Raw genomic sequence first — 22013 nt, 5'->3', positions numbered from 1 at the left:
TTTGAGATACCAGAAGGTGAATCTTTTCCACTTAAATTTATTGGTATACCATGTGAAGGGTATTCTAAAGGCTAACAGAACAATATCGATATCTAGGTCAAGGAGGTAGGCAATTGCCCTTGGAAGATTGATGCAGAGGGCAAAAACTAGAATGAAGTAGCATACCCTTGCACTGAGGTTTGATTGAATAGGCAGGCATATAGGAGGTTCCAGAGCCATACAGGATAGGTAAAGGAACCAGATTGGGCAAGGCCAGTAAGGGGCTAAAAGAATCATGATTCTGTCCTGATGAAATCTCTGGATGATGCTGGCAATGAGAGGTATAGGTAGAAACACATAGCATAGTTTTCTTCTCCCAGTAGATGGCAATGGTGGCCTATGCAATCCTGCTGCTGACTGGTCTTGTCAAGCAAAACTAGGGGCATCTGATATTAGTAGCTGTCATTAAGAGCTTGAGCTCTTGAGACTTCCTAGCACTGGAGATCTTCCACTATCATGGGGTAGAGTACCTAATTGTGAAGGTCAAGTTTATCTGTTGAGTTCATGGAAAGAGTTTCCCAAGCATACAGAAGGCTGCAAGTCCCAAATCTTTAGGGACGTCCCGAAAAGACAGGCCTGTGTCTCCCTTGTTCGTTGATATAAACATCATGACTTGGTTGTCTAACTGGATCTGAACAGCCAGTTATGAAAAACATGGAGCATGCTCCATGTTCCAGCTAGTTGATATGCAAATATCTCTTGTGCATCCCAAATACCTTGGGTTTGAAGAGGGAGGTGGTGTGCTCCTCAGCCTAAGAATTATCTGCAACAATGGCTATTGGAAAGGTCTGCTTGTTTCCAGACTGAGGCATTGTAGCTACCATTGAAGAGTCCATTAAGTATGGAATTGTTAGGAATTCAAGGAGAGAAATTGTGTCAATTGATTCCATTTGCATTTTAGAATAGGGTGTATATTTAATTTTGCAAACAAGACAACATATATTGCTGGCTGCCATGTGCCCCAGAAGTCAAAGACATGTCCTGGCCATGAAGACTGTGGCAGTGGAGACTTGTAAAGCAAGATAAAGCAGATTGTTGAGGTGGGAGAAACACTTTGGCCACAAGCTAGATAAATGTGTGCCTCAATTAATTCCAGGTATTGTGAGAAAGCTTGGACTTGGCATGGTTGTGGCAACCCCAAGATGTTTCATGGTAGTTAGAATAGACTGTGAGATCTCTTGATGAGCCACTTGTCAAGGCAGAGGAAAAATACAAAACTTTTTTTTTTTTTTTTTTTGCACAAGTGGGCTGAAGCAACAACAAATTTGGTGAAGACCCTTGGTGCAGATGATAGGCCAAAGAGGAGAACCTTGTATTGGCAGTGCTTCACAAGGAGAAGCAGAAGAATTTGCAGTGAGATAGGTGAATGGGTCACTTATGTAGATGTCTACACTCAGTCTCCTCGACACAGGACAGGAAGGATAGTGCTCGGTGAATTTATTTTGAACTCTTCTTCATGCAGAGAATGAGCTTGAGGAGATCTAGAACTGGCCAAAAGAAATCCCTGTTTTTTGGGGGATAAGAAAATAACAGGAGTAGAATCCCTTGAGCAAGTCCTGTTGAGGTACTTATTCAATGGCACTGACTTGAAGCAAACTCATGTACTTGAGTTTCAGAATAAGAATACGGTAGCCCCAGAAATATGGAGGTGGTGAAAAGATAGGGTGTCAAGAAAATAAACAGCCAGTATGAACAATCTTCAGGACTCACTTGCCCTTGGTGATAGTTTACCCACTGGTTGTAGAAGAGGGAGAATCAACCTTGTATTGGTGCTTGCCGATAGTCAAAAACTAAGATTGCTTTTTTGAATGATTGAAGACATTTCTGTTGCTTACATTCTCTGTGCTTATAGTACTGGACATTTGAATGCTGTTTTGCTTAAAAAGAAGATCTACTAAAAGGCTAATAGCATTGGTTATACTGCATTTTCTTGTAAGTGGAGTAGTAAACCTTCTGGTGTATTGAATGTGTGTCAATACCCATGGAAGAGGTGGGCTTTAGAGTGCTACACTGACCTTTGATAGTATTGGCAATTTCTTTCACTTTTTCTCCACAGAGATTATCACTTGAACAAGGCGCAACGGCTTTGCTATCATGAATTTCCCTGCAAATGAATGCATGTGACAAAACAAGTCTTCATGCACTAATGGCTACAGCTGCTATTCTGACATATAATACCTATCAACAGTTATTTTGATGAAGTTTTGACACATCTGTCAACATGTCTTAGTTGGGGGAGAAGAGCTGACTAATGTTTTATTTATTTGTAGAGCTGTATCAAATAGCATATTTTACGAATTTGACAGAATACTAATAATGGGCATTGAGATTTAACATAATAAATATTAAAGGGATCAGAGATCAAGTGTTTATTTCAGTAGGATTTAACATAGTAGAGCCCCAGATTACTTGTATTTGAATTTAAATCAGCATTTGGCTGAATACAAATAATATATGCAGGGCTAAATCAAATACTGAATACAAATATTCAGTACAGCCCGATTTGTATTATTTGGGAGAACTTGATATAAAACCATAACACACTATGTACTTACTACTAGGTGATTTACAGTTTAAGAAAGGAACTTAAGCACTGAAAAAAGAAAGTTACAATCATAAAGAAAAATAAGAGGAAGATGAATAAGCTTAGAATAGGGGAGGTAAGGACAGAGAGGGGAGAGATGGGGAAAAAAGAGTAGATATCAAGAACTGCATTTTCTTAAGAATGGTGTAAAGATATTGGAGTAGCTGAAAAAAAATGTACTGAGATGCACACCTGGAAAATCTTCCGATCCATGGTTTGAGTCTCCTTAGACCCTTGCCTGGTGGGTAGTTGGAGCTATGGGTTTTGGGTTTGCCTTAAAGTAGACTCTATAACAGGAGAGTGATGGGATAGTTGCGATTTGTCATGACCTGGAAGTGGTTGGGATCTTGTCTCTTTATTTATTTGAATGTATACACACATGCCTTTTTGAAGAAACTCACCCAAAGCAATTTACTGCAAGAATAAATCGAACTTAGGACAATTACCGCAGTTAAAATATTCAAACAACAGTACACATTATGGCATAGTATGCTATTTACAATTTAAACACAATATACATTAAAAATATTAATAGACAGCATAGGAGTGTAAATATAGGTGAAAACAGACATAAGTTAGAAAATAAGAATGACTCTCTTAACAAAATATTGTACAAAGGAGTTAGAAAAGATGCATGAAAATGATTTCAGCTAGCATAGGAGTAGATACACTGTTATTGCTACAGTAGGTGCTGTTGGATTTCTAGTCTTTTATTGGTAGGCATCCCAGAAGAGACCTTTACCAGACTTTGGGTTGAAGATTGAGGAGAAATTAGTGAATAGGGAGTGACAGGATATCCCTTGCAGCATCCAAATATCTGAGAATGCCATGGATAAACTTTTGTAGCATCTTAGGGTGAAATGCAACATCCAGTGGAAAATGTGGTTTGGACAGCTCAAGCAAGGGACAAATGATATTCTAAGTGATCTGGCCAGTAGAGCTGCCGAGCACACAACAGGAAAAAACTCCCAGGAGATACAGTGTGCTGAGCAGTAGTTAAGAGTCGCTCTGACTCAGGTGTGAAAATAGACTTAGAGAAGGACTTCAAACCAAAGTCAGAGGGTGACTGGCTGGGCTCAAGTGTTGAGCTGTGTTCTTATGCCACCAATAATGACTGCAAGGGTTGGTTTACTTCTCCATGTTTTTTCTGGTGCTGTGGGGTTATACTGTAGGTGATTTAGGTGTATAGGTACCTTTTCAAAGATGATGATCATGCATAATCAGTTTGTTATTTTTCAAAGCACCTGTATTTCTCAGAAGAGTAAAATGGGCCCAGAGATTCTTCCTTGAGGTGCCCAACATGCTCTTTCCATTGAAACTGTATTGGTCCTTCCAATGACTCGGAATTTCTGAGTTGCAGTTGAGAAAGTCTTAGGAGAGCTGGTGCTGTGCTGGTTCTCCTGGCATTAGTAAGTTCTCTGAGTGATGATGCTGCAGCACCTACTCGTCTAGTGCTGATGATGATCAGTCAGATGTAGCAGTGTGGGATGTAGGTGGCACCATTTTCTAGAGCACTGCTTAGGGCAGTCCACCCCAATTCTGGACTGGTGATAGGTCTCTTCAGTGTGCATCATATTGTCAGCATGATAGGTGAAGCCAGATGAGCATGGAGCTTTTCCCTTGGTATGGGTGGTGTTGGAGGCAGAGCAGGCCAAAGGTAGCTAAATTTGAAAAAGATGATGGAGGAGTGCTAGGAGCTTTAGAAGCGATAGTGGGCAGGGAGATTTCTATTTCAAGAGAGTCTTTGTGCCACTGTCCAGCAACAGAGGAGGCAAAATCAGCGCAACCAGATAACCTGAGTTTCTGTATGATGTGGCTTTGATTGAAACAGGCTGCACATCTGTCGATGGAGATATTATATTTGGGCCTGAGACAAGGCCTGAGACAACAAATATACATATAATGATTTGAAAACAAGACTTTTTTGAGGCACTGCAGGCACCTTCTAAGCCCTATCTTTTAGATTTATTTTTGTGCTTGTCAGCCATATCAAGGAGCAGAATAATTGTTAACAGAGTGAGCTGAGAACCGGGTTCGATTCTCACTGAAGTTCCTTGTGAATCTCTGAATAAGTCAATTAACCTTTCATTGCTTCAGCTACAAAACTTAAGATTCTAAGCCCACTAGAAACAGAGAAAGTACCTGCATAGAGCATATGTAAGTGTATTTATTTATTTATTTAGCTTATTTAATATAATTTTCTTCAAGATAAATATCAGAGCAGTGTACGAGGGGCCACTGAAAAGTTCTCAGCCCAACCAACAAATCTGGGGCAGTCTCAATCGAGGGCTATACACTTATAGTAACATAACATAAAAATCAACTTCTAGAACGCATAACCTTGAAATCTATGCAGTTTACAAAAGATTACATTAAGCTTACAACAGAGCAATCATCACGGAGCATAATTACCCAAAAATCTAGAAAATAAATAAGTCTTCAAACGCCTTCTAAATTCCAGATATGAGAAAGATATAAGAGATAATTGTTTGAATTCTTTATCCCAGCTGGCAGTCTAATATGAATGCATGCTTTCATTGAATCTTTGGAACTTACAACCCTTCACTGATGGATAAACAAAAAATGCATGAGCTTTACGAGAATATTTTTGAGTAGCAAAAGAGAATGAATTGATGAAATAAGATGGAGCTTGACACAACATGACTTTTTTCATTCAGTCAGAAAAATACAGAAGGAAAATCGCTGGACTAAGTGAAAAGCCCTCGATAGAGACTGCCCCAACTTTGTTGGTTAGGCTGAGAACTTTACAGCGGCCCCTCATACAATTGTAATAAAAACATACTGCAATAAAATTACAAAACAAAAAACTGAGAGACAATAAGAAGAAGTTTAGCACTTCAATTATTAATCAGAAATTAATGGAAGTCTGATATTCAAAAGAGTGTAGTACCATAGAAAGATGGTATATCAAATCCATGACCTTTTACCTTTACTTTCAAGTACTGAAGTCATTTTTGGAGCTTTAACAAACTTAGAAAGAACAGAGAACCTGTGAAGATACTGAGATGGATAACACAGGCTAGAAAGTAAGGTGACTAAGGTGGCATTAGCAACTATCAGGCGATATCTGTACATGCAGAGAAAATCTTCACATTTTCTAGGCTCTTGAAAATCAAAATCAGATTAGGCGACATCTAGTGATGTCACCTAAGTGTGGCTGCCTCATCAGGCTTGTCCACAGAAAAACAACTTTTGGGCTGTATATTGAAAAACACCATAGCCTTGTAATAACACCCTTTTTGCCAATTAAACGTCTCCAGTATTGGCCAGGATAACATAGGATGAATGGGTTCAATGATCCTTTACCGTATTTCTATGCTTTGCCAATAGACATGATACAGAATGATGTGTGTGAATACAATGCTATGATGAAATAGTCTCATCCCCAAAGACCACATTGCAGGCTTGTGACATCAACCTTTCATTCACAGCCATTTCAGAATATCTGATCTTTAAATGAGGACTAACCATTAGGCAGATTGTCAAGATATCCTGGATGCTGATCTGAGCTAATAACTTCTTCAAATGAATCATGGTAGATAATGGAGATATGGTGTTAAAGGGAAAGTACACTTAAAATAACACTGATCACCTTTTTTGCCACTCTCGTATGTGTACACCCACCTGTAAAATACACAGTATGTAAGATATAGGTGTATTTACAGAACATCATATAGGTGCAAATCTGGCAAATATTTATATATATGCTGATTTTAGCACCTACTTCAGTGTTCTATTTTTAATAGATTTGGCACCTGACTTAAGAACAAAGTTTTAAAATATTACACAGTACCTCTCTATCTAGTTAACAAAATTTCTGAGGCGAACACTTTATATAAATATTTAAATCATGCTCCACCCGTCCAAAGTTTCTCACTATCCCTGATTTTCACAATGTTGAGAGATCTGAAAAAATTCTTATGATGTTTTGCAGTTCACTTTGTCTTCAAATAAACAGATACAAAATATACAACATATGGAATTATGATAATTTCATAGGGGTAACTCCTTTAGTATTATAAGGACAGGGATCACTGTCTTTTTCACATAGAAATCCCCATGCTGGTGGTATTTTCTCAGATTTACAGAAGAGTGACAAAGGGACCAGAACTGACCACCCAGGTCTTTTGCCATAGTTTGTGTTATATGGATTTGCCATACCACCTCTCTGTAGTTCAAAGCAGTTTACATACAGTATATTATATACAGGTACTTTCTATATGATTGGTTTACAATGAAGTGTTTAGATTTCTGATACTGTTTCAGGGTAATCATACTACGAAAATCTGATTTGCAATGGCCAAGTTTACCTCAATGCTTATTACTCATGCTTATTTTTGTTCATTTTACTATTGCTTATACTGTTAAAACTTACAAATTTGTTAAGTCAAGATGTACACCACCTTGGGCAAATCTCTTCAAACAGGCAGTTGGTAAATTCCAATCAATCAATAAAATCAATCAATCTCCTTTCCGTACGTCCATGGGAATTCATCCCATATCATAAGGCAGATGCTAGTCCCTGCCCTACATCTTACATAGGCAGTATGCAAACTGCTGCTACCATGGGTGAGGCAATATCAGAAAAAAACAGAAGAAAAAAAAATTCATTCTTAAGAAAAGGATAGTTTTCAGTGTCATAGAAGGCTGACATTTGCAGAACCATTATTAAGCTCCAAATTATGGATCCTCTGTTAAAATTAATCCTGTTGCCTAGGAATATTCATCAAACAGAGTTTCAGCACAAACAAAGAGCTATAATATGCTACAACTGCTGGTGAGCTATACAATATTGGAGGCAACTCAGCGCAATCCTTTGGCTACCACTACTGTATATTAGATGTGAGAGAGGCAAATGTGTCATTTTAGCACACACAAACCTTTACTTCCATTTCCAAAAGTCAGTAAAACATTGGGCTTAAAGCCTTATGAGCAGATAAGCTAATCTTGCAGGGTTTATGATTTTATTGAATACCTGAGATGTAATAAGTACTTTTGGAAAAAAGAAAATCAACTAATCTTGCGTATAGGGTATTTTGTTTGGGTAGCTGACTGATGGAAGGTATCAGACTGCTTGCAAACAGTCATCCCTTTTGGTAAGGTTGCTTATGACTAAATGCCTCATTTGAGCAGATAGCTGCATACTGAAACAGAATTAATGAGATTCTAGTCTTATTTGTGCACTTGTGGATTGTTAACTCGAGGGGTACAGCATGCATGTTACTTCCTCAGAAGGGATTCTGCCACCTACTTTGGGGGGGTGGGGGGAGAGGTGACACTTGAAATACTATTTTTTGGATTCACTGTTACCAGTACTAATTACCCTGTCCCTTTTTCAGTTTGGCCCTTATCAAGCTAACAGTGCCAACTTGCTGTAGTGAAAGTTTCTGAAGGAGTGATCATGCAAGGAGGCAAGAGTAGAGACAAAGTTCCTGGTGAAAGTGTCTTTGTCCCCATCTCCATCTTCCCACTGTTAATCAGGATATGTCTCACATGTCTGGCTTCGATATTGGCAAGCTCGGCTCGGCTCCTAGTCTCCTCCATATTCTCCTCCAGCTGTCTCCTTTTACACTCATCCAGTTCCCTAAGACAAAAGCCACAAACACATGCTCAGAGGCAGAACTACTATGCTTAAGTAAGACAGAGAATCACATCATCCTTCACATGGGGGTCATTTTGTAACAGGGCACATGGTTTAACAGGAGGCACCTAGGTGCCTATGTATCTAGTTTAAGTGGCAGAGATGACATCTACCTTGAAGAAAAAGACTGTTGCACCTACTCTTAGCAGTACAAATGTTTCTGCCCGATTACAGTATTTTTATAATCTACATTCCTAGAGCTCGAAGTAATTTGCTAAACCCATGATATTTCTTTCTCTGGAAGATGGTTTCTTTTTATTTTTTACTGTGTATATTGGGCGGGGGGTGGGGGGGCGTGCATTTGATCTGTTCTGCTGTACATTTATGTTCTGTTATGTTCTTATTGCAAAATTTAATAAAAATATTTAAACATAATCTACACTCCTACTTGTGAACTCCATCCATGCTCCACCCTTATATACACACCTATCAGCAAAGTATGTACCATCATGTCATGGACTGTACCAGTTAATACTTTGTAAGAGACCACATATGTGACATTATATAATTATCTCCAACATGGTAAAGATAAATTAGGTACATTATGACAAAATGGACAGAACCTGCCATCACATCAGCTACAGGGGGGTTTGGATCCCTGGCAGCAAAAGGTCCTCACAGCAGTGCTCAGTCATTCCCCATCCCTCTCATTCCTCTGGCTTTGACTGCACCTCTGTAAAGGTTTAGGATACCTCCAAGAGGCTTCATGTTTATGATCAAGAAGTAGTAACAGTACCTCTCCTTCTCCGCCATGATTAGTTTAGTTAAATAGGAGTGCAATTCATTTTCCTGGTTTATTCGTTTCTCCTCAATACTGTTCCATCGCTTCTTCTTGGCAATTCGCAGAGCACTTGGAATATCATCCCCAAAATTTAATCGCTGCTCCTTGGCCAGGTTGTATGCTGTGGAAAGATCACATTCTTACAGAGGTGATATGAAGGTTAAGATCAAAAGTTAAGTGAATACATCTCAAGAAATAAAGAAGCTAATCAAATATGGGATGTTCGAGACTTAAAAAAAAAGACCTTCACTGAAGGACACTTCCTTCACCCCACACTCACAGTCGGCCAAGTACCAACACACCCACTGCTATGGCTATATCTACACAGGAAAGGAGTAAGCCATAATACACACTGGACTCGGCATTTAGACAAGTAAACTCCTGTGCAAGAAGCTGTGATCTAAGTCTAAACACAATCTGCACTTATTCAAACCTGACTTCACAGTGTAAGTATTGTTGTTTTTGCAGAATTCACCAGACAGGTGCATTACCAGATTGTGGTATCTAAAAGATATTGGACTGTGTTGTATCATTGTGTATTCTAGCCAAACACTGTCACCACACTAACATTGTACATTGCAACTTATACAGTTAAAAGATCCCAGTACAGTGCCTTTCCTCTAATCACTATGAAAGGTGTGTGCATGGACCTAAACTTTAGAAACAGCCCAAAAACTCTTTTCCTTATCCCTAGTCACTTTCACAATGACTTAACACCAGATTAATTATTTTGATTAGCTATATACGAAAAGTATATGGTAAACCAAAAGCTGCTATTTTGTAAAGGGATTACATTGATATGGAGTGGCCTAGTGGTACAGCTGCTGCCTCAGCACCCTGAGGCTCTGGGATCAATCACGACTCTGGGCAAGTCACTAAATCCTCCATTGCCCCAAGTTACAAAATAAGTACCTGAATACTACAAAAAGGCAGTATACAAGTCCCATCCCCTTTCAAGTTTTCAAGTTTATTAGATATTTATATACAGTCTATCAAGGTTTATCTAAGTGGGATTCCTCCCCCAACACTATTTTCTTGAGTCTCTCCAAAACAGTTCAGACGAATAGCGTATATTCTTCTAGCAGCAGATGGGAGACAGAACTGCAGGCTTGTGAAATCATCCTGTAAGTATCCTATGCAGCCCACTGCTACCCAATATTTTCTCAACAAAGCAGTAACAAGGAACTATCCCCTTCTAAACCCTCTACAATGAACAATAGACAACTAGGAAGAAATATAATTATAGAATAAGTATAAAGAAGCAAATGGAGAACAGAGAGCCTCCTACCACCCACACATATTGCTACCAAATCTGTTCCATGCCATGAAAAGCAACTCAGGAGGATTCTGGACTGGTCTGGAGGGACTCAATGCAATAAAGTTAGTAGGTATAATGTAACTTCCCCTTCCTCTTCATCCCTCTAGACCAGTCCAGATATGTAGGATGTACCTAAGGAGTACCTACGTGGGGTGGGACCCAAACAACCCTGCTTATAACACACTTGTCCCAACCTTGAACATCCAACTTATAATGCCATGTATAGCAATTCAAGAATAACTAAGCCATCCTACAAATGGCCAGCATGGATTCAACCTATGCTGCTCCTTCATGGAGTGCGCTTTGAAAGTTGTAGTAATTCAATGCTGATGAGTCAGAGAAACTGAAACAAATCTAACACAGGAAGATATAATAGGGCAATTTGACAAAACTGAGTAGCAAATCACCTGGACTAAATGGTATACATCCCAGAGTACTGATAAAATTGAAAAATGAACTTGCAGAGCTATTGTTAGTAATTTATCTTTATAATCCAGAATGGTACTGGAAGATTGGAGGGTGACCAACTTAATGCCAAATTTTAAAAAGGGTTTTACAGGTGATGTGAGAAATTATAGACTGGTGAGTCTGATGGTCAGTGCTGGGCAAAATGGTAGAGATAATAAAGAACAAAGTTACTAAGCAACTACATAACCATGTGTTAATGAAACAAAGCCAACATGGATTTAGTCAAAGGAAATCTTGCCTCACTAATCTACTACATTTTTTTGAAGGGATGAATAAACATATGGATAAAGGTGAACTGGTCAATATTGTGTATCTGGATTTTCAAAAAGTATTTGACAAAAGTACTTCATGAATGACTCCTGAGGAAATTAGAGAGTCCTGAGACAGGAGGTAATGTCCTATTGTTGATTAAGAACTGGTTAAAAGATAACAGAGAGTAGGGTTAAATGGTCAATATTCTTAAGGGTAAATAGTGGAGTTCCCCAGGGATCTGTGCTGGGACCGCTGCCTTTTAATATATTTATAAATTATCTAGTGAGGTAATTTAATTTGCTGATGGGATAAAGCTGTTGGGAGACTAGGCATCAGTGCAGTGCAGTGCAGTACAGTGCAGTACAGTTCAGGCTTTCAGGAAATTCAGTGAATCCCTAGCTCTACAGCCCTGCTTTTTTTTTTTTTTTTTGGCTTGATGATGTTTGATTTGTTCAGCAGGAAGCCTGCTCAACCAGTCAAACCACATCAAGCAAAAAGTAAACCCCTCCCTCCCCCCAAAAAAGCAGGGCTATAGGGCTGGAGATTCAAACCCCCTGAAGGCCCTGACAGTACTGATCTGAATTTGATTGGTTAAGCAGCTTTTATCTGCTCAACCAATCAAATTCAGAGCAGTGCCCTCAAGGCCTTCAGGAGGCTGGGTGAATCCCCTGAAGGCCCTGACCACATGTCACTGATCAGTACCATCTGGTCCAGGCAATTTGCTACTCTTCAATTTATCAAAGTGCCCCATTACATCTTCCAGATTTACAGAGATTTGTTTCAATTTTCAGCATTTGTCTCTGGAAGGGATGTTTTATTGCATTTTAATACATTTATTCACATATATTTTTATTGTTATTATGGATTGTTAAGTTATAGAACATTTTCCTTTCCTATATTGGTTTAGAGCAAATTTAATTAATTGGATTGAATATGCATTTTATATGTATTCTGCTTATTTGATATTTATAATATTTATCTTATTAGTATGCATTCGTTAGTTGGTTCAGGATTTGCTTTTAGAAGGCTCCAATGGATTGCAAAGTTACATTGTTTTACATATGGTATATATTTATCCTTTTTTATGTTATATGTATATGGTGATGTATTTGATCCTTCTTTATCATGTCCATAGTATGTTTTTATTTTTCCATTTCCTTACCTTTTTCCTCTTTTTTGGCTTTTATGATAATTGATTTTTCATAACATAGAAACATCTTGTGATTAATTTTTTTTTTTTGTAATTCTTTATTTAAACACTACGCACACGCATACAACAAAATGGAACAGTACAGTGCACAACACAGATGCACCATAGAACCCACACAACAATAAAAGCAGTAATACAGTGTACAATAGTTTCTAAACCAAAAATTGTGGGTTTTTTCTGCTATGTTTTATTAGGGTTCCCCAGCCTCTGACCTAATCCAGCTTTCATGATCTATAACAGGGGTAGGAAACTCCAGTCCTCGAAAGCCGTACTCCAGTCAGGTTTTCAGGATTTCCCCAATGAATATGCATAAGATCTATTTGCATGCACTGCTTTCAATGCATATTCATTGGGGAAATCCTGAAAACCCGACTGGAATACGGCTCTCGAAGACCGGAGTTCCCTACCCTTGATCTATAAGAACAACCTAGACTGCACAGGTTCCTCCTATCTGCTGGAGACTGAGAACTACTGAGTAGCAGGTTTTCAGGATATACACAATTAATATGTAAAAGACAGAGCTGCATGTAATGAGAGATTTGTAAGCATTATCTCTCAAATATTCATTGTGGATATCCTGAAAATCACAAATCTGTGCAGTGGTAAAATTTGTCTTTTTAAAAATTAAAGGTCTTAAGCAAATTGAAAATCTGCAGGAAACTTATGCTTCAATCTGTTATTCGATATACTGTTTTATCTAGCGTTAATGGCTTTATCGAACACACATTTTTAGCGCGCGCTAACCCCTGCGCTAGCCGAAAAACTACCACCTGTTCAAGAGGAGGCTAGCGTGCTGTTACACGCGTTAAACTGCTAACGCGGCTTCGTTAAAGGAGCCCTAGATTATTATAATTCCTTATATCTAGGGTTTCCGCAACCTGGTATAAGACCACTTCAAATTGCTTAAAATGTGGGGGCCCAGCTTTGATGGGAATGCTTTGCCGTCAATATTTAAGCTCCCAATTGAGCAATGGATATCTTTTAAAGTTTTATTTATGATACACAGGGCATTAAAACTCAAATACAGTGGTACCTTGGTTTACGAGCATAATTTGTTCCAGAAGCATGCTCGTAAACCAAAATACTCGTATATCAAAGCGAGTTTCTCCATAGGAACTAAGGGAAACTCGCTTGATACGTTCCCACCCACCCCCACCCCCCGAGGCCAGCGGCACAGCTCTACCCCCCCCCCCCCGAGAACCGGCATTGCTCCCCCCGCTCACGAAGGCCCCCCCCGTGTGATCCACCCTCCCCCCCGTTATCCGGCATCCCCCTGCTCGCGTCACACACACACCCCTGCCGCGATCTGGCATCCTCCAGCACCCACCCGAACACACTGCTTACCCCCCATCTGGCACGGCACCGACACCAACGTACAAGACATGCCGGTGCCGGTACCTGAAGATTTGCGTTGTCTTGTTTGCTGGGCCTTTGAGCATCTGCGCATGCTCAAGGCCTTCAAATTCATCCTCAAGGCCCAGCAAACAAGAAGACGCAGATCTTCGGGCACCGGCATGTCCTGTGCGTTGGTGCCGGTGCCGGATGGGGGTAAGCAGTGTGTTCGGGTGGGTGCTGGGGGATGGCAGATCGCCGGGGGGGGGGGGGGGGTGACGCGAGCAGGGGGATGCCGGATCGCGGGGGGCAGGGTGCCGGATCGCAGGGGGCACTGCTCGCAAATCGAGGCAAGCTCGGTTTCCAAGGCGCCGATTTTGCATATGTTTTGCTTGTCTTGCAAAACACTCGCAAACCGGTGCACTCGTAAACTGAGGTACCACTGTACTTCCTTTTATTTGTACTCTGTTTTGGAAGAACTATCAGAACACGCCTCATTGAACACAGAAGTAGGATTAACACCCAATTCATGAGTTCACCCATGGTTCCCCACTGTGTCCAATTTGGCCATTCTTTTAGTAACCTACGTTGGAGTGTCATCAAGCAGGTCTATGAGGAGTATGAAGGGGATAAGCCATCTCTCTTACAGCAGAGAGAATATTGGATTTTTGAGCTTCAGTCTCTGCATCCATTGGGGCTCAATGAGTATATTGAATGGAAATGTGCTACTTAACTGTCTGCGTTTATCAGGATCACAATTCTTCATCACAAACTGAAGGAGCTTCAGTGTTTGTGGATTCTGTTTTACTCTTTAGGCTTTTCGTTTGGAGTATTCATTTACTTTTGGAGATTCTATAGAGAGGCATTTGAATCTCCTATTTTTTCGGGGAGTGGGGAGATTCTCTCCGTGTAGTTGGAAATTTATAAAGCAGAGAGATCACCGAGGGCAGAGAATATAAGATTTCTGTGAATTCCATCACTTAGCGTTAACACATTATGAGAAACCAGATGCTCTGCCTTTTCAATTGCTAGATCAATATAATGGAATCAAATCCCAATTCACCTCAGATTGCTGACTAATATATTAAGAAAATATTTGAAACTATTTTTATTTTTCAAAAGCTATGAAGGAGTATAATGCAATAGAGAAAAATTAACATTAAATGATTGCTATATAATAAACATCTATCTTAGCAATTCTATACTCTTCTCCTCCTGCCTGTTTATCTTTCCAAAACCATTATTTCCATCGCAAAACTGCCTTTTGAAGATGCATAGCAAGATTTATTACAAAATGTGTTATTTATCAAACTCCTAGAGGTCCCTCCTTATTTTAGCTTCTCTGGAGTATCCATCTTATTTCAGATCTCTTTATGTTGTCTGCAAAAGACAACCTTTTCTGTTAGTCCCTAGGCACTACTGGACCCAGGATGGTTCATTGAGGTGCCTAATAAACTCCACTTTCTTTAGATTGAATTCCACAATCCATCTTTAAAAAATACAGATCTGTTTTCCAGTCTAAAAACATCAGATTTTAAAACAAAACTATTTAAAGGCTGGACTCACTCAGAGCTAGGTACTAACAACAACAACAAAAAAAGAACACAACTAAAGAACAGGAGAACACCTTTTTGATTGGGGAGGGGAGGGCAAAATATTGGTTGGACCATGACCCCTGTGGCCCATCCCATTCCATTGCCTATGCCACAACTTCCTAAATATCCATAGTAAAAGAACTAGTCCCAGACCACAGGGGTAAGAACAGTTCTGACAGATTGACTGCTTATGACCCAGCTAGTCTCTTCCCAACCATGATTATGGAAGGTATGGCCCAGCTACCATTTAAAATCATGAATGAGATGGTACATGTTACTTACCCCTCTGTAGGTTGCCAATGGATTCATCGTAGTTCTCCAATTCTAGCTGACATTGCCCTAAGAAGAAGTGTGCTTTGACCGATTGACAGTCCAATTCTAATGCATGCTTACAGTCCACCAGTGCCTTGTCATACTGTTGCATTTTCAGGTAACATAAGGCCCGATTGGTATAGTACACTGCTACCAAAGGATTCCGGTTCTGGAAAAGAAAAACAACTCCACAAATTACCGGTTGATCTTTACAACCCCTTGGGGCAGCTGGGGAATTTACTGAAAGAAACTTCTCTAACTCCTGTTTGAAAGGTGAGTTAAAAAATAATAATAATTTAAAAAACAAAACAAAACCACACGCAAGGTCTCAGGAGTTTACTTTGTAATTGATGTTTATGAAGCTTAAGTGTTAGCAGGAATAGAAGAGAAGTACCGTGTACCCCATGGACATGAAGCATACAAAAAAAAGTGTTTTCTATTGTAATAAGCCTTTCTTCACAGCATACCTTTAAATACATAAAAGCAAATCTTGGACTGTACCATTTGTGCTTTATATCAGAGCATTTCTGAAAAGCCATAAGTCTCCATTTCTCTAAAAAGCATGAATTAGAATAACTCATAACTTTCAACAGAACCATGCAAAGGCCAGTCTGAACTACATTTATCAAAAGGAAAACTATCCTCTAAACTAAAGCAATGGTCTTTGCAAATTTTTAAGTCGGAGCCACTTTGGATCCAATGACCTGAAGGAAAGCCACCAAATATCTTTCCTTGTGAAGTCACAACACTGCTGTCCAGTGTGTGTCAATGACATCTGCCCCACCAGCCCATCTTCAAACTGTTTATTGGGTATATCCTCAAGAAGGGAGGCATTTCCAAATGCATTTTCTTTACTTATTGAAAAATGCCTTGTCCTTCAAGCATGTTGCTCTTACTTCCATTCACTTCCCTCTTTCTATCATGAACTTGGTTAGAAAGGCAGATAGTAGCAGAAAAAGACCAGAATGATGAAGTCGCCAAGAGCCACCATAAGTCCCTGGAACTTTCATTGAAGAACACTGCTCTGAATCAAGAAATTAGTTGATTTTAAATCCCTAAACCACAATCAGTGGTTTCCAATCCTGTCCTTTGAGACCCCTAGATGGTCAGGTTTTCAGGATACTCACAATGACTATGCACGAGAGAAATCTGCATATAATGCCTCCTCTGTATGTAAATTTCTTTCATCACTACAGATATTCTGAAAATCTGACTTACTTGAGGTCCCCCAAGAAAAGTTGGGAACCACTGCCACAGACACTGCAAAAGAATTAGTTTAGTTCAGTTCTCAACCCTGTCCTTGGCTGTCCGTTTAGTTGTGTCCCAATCTGTTTTTGTGGATATCCACAAAGAATATGCATGAGAAACTTAGATGTTCTAGAATCTACCTCCTCTGTATGAAAATATTTACTGGGATTTATTAACTGCCTTTATGAAAATATTCACCCAAGGCAGTGTACTGTAAGTACAATTCAACATAAAACTTACAATTTTTCTAATAGTAGTAAAAAGACCAAATATAAACATAAAAACATTGAATGAGTTAAACTCAAAATCTGCAAACTGAAACTTAATAATAGAACTACCATACAATAGTTTCAAAGATATAACTGCACTGAAATTCAAGAGATATAATACAATGTCAGTATAATACTTATAAAACACTTAATAGATGGGTCACGTGACGCTATGAGCGAGTGAAGACGTCTTCTCGCTTGCTCCGGGGCTGCCTGATTTACCTTTCTTAACCCGCGGGACAGATTTAATTTCTGACGCTTGTGCTGCTCCTAGCCCAGTGTACTGCTTTATGGACAAATATATAATGCACTCCCAGGACTCCATGACTACCAAAATAGCCCGAAAGGAGCGTGAACATGTGCGGCCTGTGGAATCTAAGATGGCGACGAGCCCCGCAGCAGCGGTCTCTCACCTTACTGAGACCGCGCTGGGAGATATTAAGGAGGCGATCGCGCAGATCCTGGGTCCCAAAATGGAACTTCTCTCCTCACAAATTTCTAACATTGAAAACTTACTATCGGCAGCTGCGGTACGCACCGCTGAATTAGAACAGCGGGTTTCGACGCTGGAAGATTCCTCGGTGACTAGAGACACGGATATAGCCACACTACAGGCCCAGGTATCTTTGCAAGCGGAAAAACTTGATGACTTGAAGAATCGCTCCCGCCGCTCTAACTTGAGACTTATGGGCATTCCTGAGACAATCGCGGATCGCCTTCTGTTGGATATTCTGGAACGCTGGCTGAAGGATGAACTACCTCTCCCACCCTCTTTGGGCCCCCTGAGATTGGAGCGGGCTCATCGGTTGGGATTCTGACCGGGCTTGGAGACTCGCCCGAGGGTGGTGATTCTCAAGCTGTTAAATTTTCGGCACAAGGTAGAACTCTTGCACCAATATAGGGCCAAACGGGATACGCTCACCTATAATGGCACCCCGGTCCGCATAAGCCAGGACTTCTCGGTGGCTCTACAGGAAAAGAGAAAGCCGTACTACCCTCTCTGTGCTAAACTTGCTGAGCTTAAAAGGAGGTTCCAGTTTAACTACCCTGCTCTTCTTCGAATTCAACATAATGGAGTCTGGAAATCTTTCCAATCACCTGATGCAGCGGCGGACTTCATAAAACTCCTGGAAAGTCCGGCGACTGGGGAGTCTTGACTGAACTGTGTGATTATATGGATTACTGTTTTGCACTAATCCAAGTCTGATTAGATAACTTGTTGTTTTTTGGAGCAGTTTTTAGTCCCGATGGCTCTTCGGGAGCTCATTCCTGTTATCCGGGCAGCCCCGGGCCAAGTGTCCTTTGTAACCTGTCTTGGTCCCTCTTGGTAGGGACTTCTGGGTTTGTTTGGGGGGGTTGGGGGGTGTTTAGTTTTTGGGTGGTAGTGGCGGCATGGTTTTGGGGTCTTAATCTTCTGTTTATCTTTTGTTGGGGGTTTGCCTTTGTGGGGAGGTATGGATGGTTTGAATGGAGTGTGTACTTGGGATCTTGGGGTAAGGCTGGGCATCCTGGGATCCATTCTCTTTGGGGGTTGACCTGTTTGAGATATTCTGGTGAGGTGTCCCATGGGTGACCGGACATTACGTATAATCTCCTAGAACGTATCAGGCATCACCTTCCCTGCTAAACGAACTAAGATACTATCCCAACTGAAACACCATCGAGCGGACATCGCTTGTCTCCAGGAGACTAGGCTTACTGATTTAGAACACCAGAAGCTCCGGAGAAGCTGGGTTGGAACTGTTTACTATGCATCTGCCCCGGGGAAGAGGGCTGGGGTGGCCATACTTATACGGAAAGGCTTGGCGTGCGCTGTTCAGTTACAGAGACGTGACAGCCAGGGTCGATATCTTTTAGTGAAGGTAGAGGGGCCTGGTGGGACTTTTAGATTGTTTGTGGGTTATGGCCCTAATGGATATCAACATTCTTATTTTCAAAATTTGGTTAATATTTGCTTACAGGATTCAGATCAGTGTTCCCTCTAAGCGGGCGGGTGTTGTGAGCAAACTTTTTTCACCGTGAGCCAAAAATATCGGGCGCCAGCAAGTTATGAGCCAACTCGCCCGATTCTCCTCTCGCCGCCCTGCCATCTGCCGTACGCCTCTTCCGATCGTGCGCTGTGACGAGAAACGTGTGCGCTGCGATGTAATATTTTGTGCGCCAGCGCACGCCAGCGCAGCTTAGCGGGAACACTGGTTCAAATGGTTTTATTTATTTCCCCAAATTTATTTTTGTTATACGCATTGAAAATATTTGATATTGCGTTTAAATCAAAATCTCAATAAACTTGAAACGAGTGCCCGTGAGATTGTGGGAGGGTTAAATACTCAAAACTTAGAAGTTTTTGCTACGCCAGCTTTCTGGTATCTTTACATACAGTGGCGTACCTAGCATATGTAACATCCGGGGCCCATCATTTTTTGGCACCCCCCCATCTGTAAGAAAAACATGATTTTTAGTAACAAACCACACGTCACACATGAGTACCTAGGAAAAGGCAGCATCTTACATATTGCAGTGAGCAGTACATCAATACACCCATTGTAAAACTAAACAAGCCAGACCAGCACAGATCAATCCTACACCGTCAATCCTAACAGAAAACCATGTCTTTCGAACACACAGAACACAGAAAACACCTTCGCCTAGTAAGGAATATGTAATCACAAACTAACCCCTCCCTCTTTTACAAAACTGTAGTGTGGATTTTAGCTACGGAGGTAACAGCTCTGATGCTCATAAAATTCTGAGCATCAGAGCTGCTACCACCAAGGCTGGTGCTAAAAACGCTTCACAGTTTTGTAAAAGGGGGGATAAAATAAAAATACATAGACAAAGGTTAAATTGAACCAGCAAGAAGCTGGACTCTGCATACAATGCTTCACAGAAACAGTGACACATGTCTCCTAAAGCAATAAATAAATAGAAATTTTTTTCTACCTTTGTCTTCTGTGGTTTCTCCTTTCCTCATCTTCCTTCCATTCACTGTCTGCCGTCTCTCTTCCCCTATATGGCATCTTCTCTCCTTCTATGCCCCTTCCAGAAACTGTATGCCTCCCCCTTCCATCTCTCCTTTCACCCCATTGGTCTGGCATCTCTCTCCTCGCCTTCCCTCTCCCACACCTCTCCTCATAGTCTGGTATCTCCCCTTCCCTGATTCTCTGGCATCTCTCTCCTTTCCTTTTCTTCCATCTTTCGCTCCCCCTCCATGCTCTCACATCTCCCCCTTCCTTTTCCCTTAGACTGGCATACCTTCCTCCTATGCTCCAAGCCCTGGCATCTCCTTTAATTCCCTCCCTCATCTTCCTTCTCCCTCCAGCTGGGTACCGCAACACTCTTCCCTGCAGCTCTGCACTTCCCCACAATTGCCATGCTTCGGTTCCTCTTCTTCCTTCCTTCCTCCCCCCCCCCCGCGGGACCCTGCGGCACCATCAACTCTTACTCCCTCTAATGTCGGCCCTGCAGCTCCAGACTTCCTCGCACCTTCTCCCCTCCCCCTTTGGATCGCTATTATTTTAAATGTTATAGCCGCGGAGCTGTATCCATCAGTGGAGATGTCTAACCTCGGCCTGCCCCGGAACTCTTACTGCAGCAGCCGCCCGTCTAGGCAGGAACAGGAAGTCACTGTTGCAGTAAGAGTTCCGGGGCAGGCCGAGGTTAGACATCTCCACTGATGGATACAGCTCCGCGGCTATAACATTTAAAATAATAGCGATCCAAAGGGGGAGGGGAGAAGGTGCGAGGAAGTCTGGAGCTGCAGGGCCGACATTAGAGGGAGTAAGAGTTGATGGTGCCGCAGGGTCCCGCGGGGGGGGGGGGGGGGGAGGAAGGAAGGAAGAAGAGGAACCGAAGCATGGCAATTGTGGGGAAGTGCAATCCCCCCAATGCGTCCCCTTACCTTACCTCCCCTTACCTTTGCGACGCGTGTGTGCGCTGTGAAGAGAAACTTTGCGCTGCGATGTAATATTTTGTGCGCGAGCGCAGGCCAGCGCACCTTAGCGGGAACACTGATTCAGATAGTCCTTTAATTTTGGTGGGCGACCTGAATCAAGTACTAGACCAGGCCATGGATCGCTCCGGGACATCGGGTATATCGTCGACGAGATAAACTAAAGGGGTCCCTTACCTTTGTCGGGCTTTGGGGCTGGTTGACCCCTGGCGCTTGCTTCATCCCACCGAGCGGGATTACACTCACCAATCCCGGGCACATGGGTCATTCTCTCGGATTGATTATACTTTATTGTCAGAATCTTTATTCTCCAGGGTCACGGAGGCGACCATAGGCCCCTTGGAGGTGTCTGACCACACTATGATTTGGATTGATGTTGCGGTGGGTGGACCAGTGGGCCCAGGGTCGGGTTGGAGATTTCCCTCTTATTTACATCAGGATGCTCACTTCCAAAAGTTCTTACTTGACAGGTGGGAATCCTATTGCTCCTTTAATGCCCAACATATTGATCAACCAGTGTTGTTTTGGGATGCAGCAAAAGCTGTACTCCGTGGAGACCTCATAGCATACGTTACCACTCGCACGCGTCGTATAGCACATCGTATTGTAACGCTCGAACGACAACTGGTGTTGTTAAAAAGAGACCTGCTGCGTAGTCCCACTGCCGCTAATCGTGAGGCGTATCACTCAGTGTTGGTGGCCTTAAATTCCCTTATACATGAACGCACGAAAAAACTATTGTTTTTTCGTAAATTTCAATTTCATAAATATGGCAATAGGGCGGGGAAGTTACTGGCGTCCATTACTAAAAGTTGGAAGGGTTCTCGATATATCCCAATGATACATGATAGGTCAGGAAAAATTTTAACCTCAGCGAGGGATATCTCTGATAGCTTTTATCGACATTTTGAGGCATTCTATGCGTCCCCGGAGCCGTATACAGGCCCGGATGTGAGCGATTACCTAGAAGATGCGGGTATGCCTCGATTGACGG

At 41.5% G+C, this 22013-nt stretch overlaps 1 protein-coding gene across 1 annotated transcript in view; it reads right to left on the bottom strand.

Annotated features, from left to right (window-relative positions):
- The window catches only part of STUB1 (STIP1 homology and U-box containing protein 1), a 68748-nt gene that overhangs the window by 23804 nt on the left and 22931 nt on the right, over positions 1-22013 (bottom strand). The window contains exons 2-4 of the mRNA XM_033963385.1: positions 15524-15722; positions 9022-9187; positions 8138-8228 (exon numbers count right to left, since the gene is read on the bottom strand). Coding sequence (XP_033819276.1) covers positions 8138-8228; positions 9022-9187; positions 15524-15722 — 456 coding nt within the window. The remainder of the gene's footprint in view (positions 1-8137; positions 8229-9021; positions 9188-15523; positions 15723-22013) is intronic.

Source organism: Geotrypetes seraphini, chromosome 11 (assembly GCF_902459505.1).
Source record: "Geotrypetes seraphini chromosome 11, aGeoSer1.1, whole genome shotgun sequence".
NCBI classification, from domain to species: Eukaryota; Metazoa; Chordata; class Amphibia; order Gymnophiona; family Dermophiidae; genus Geotrypetes; species Geotrypetes seraphini.
Note: the sequence above shows the minus strand (reverse complement) of the source record. Positions and strands in the feature narration are given on the sequence as shown.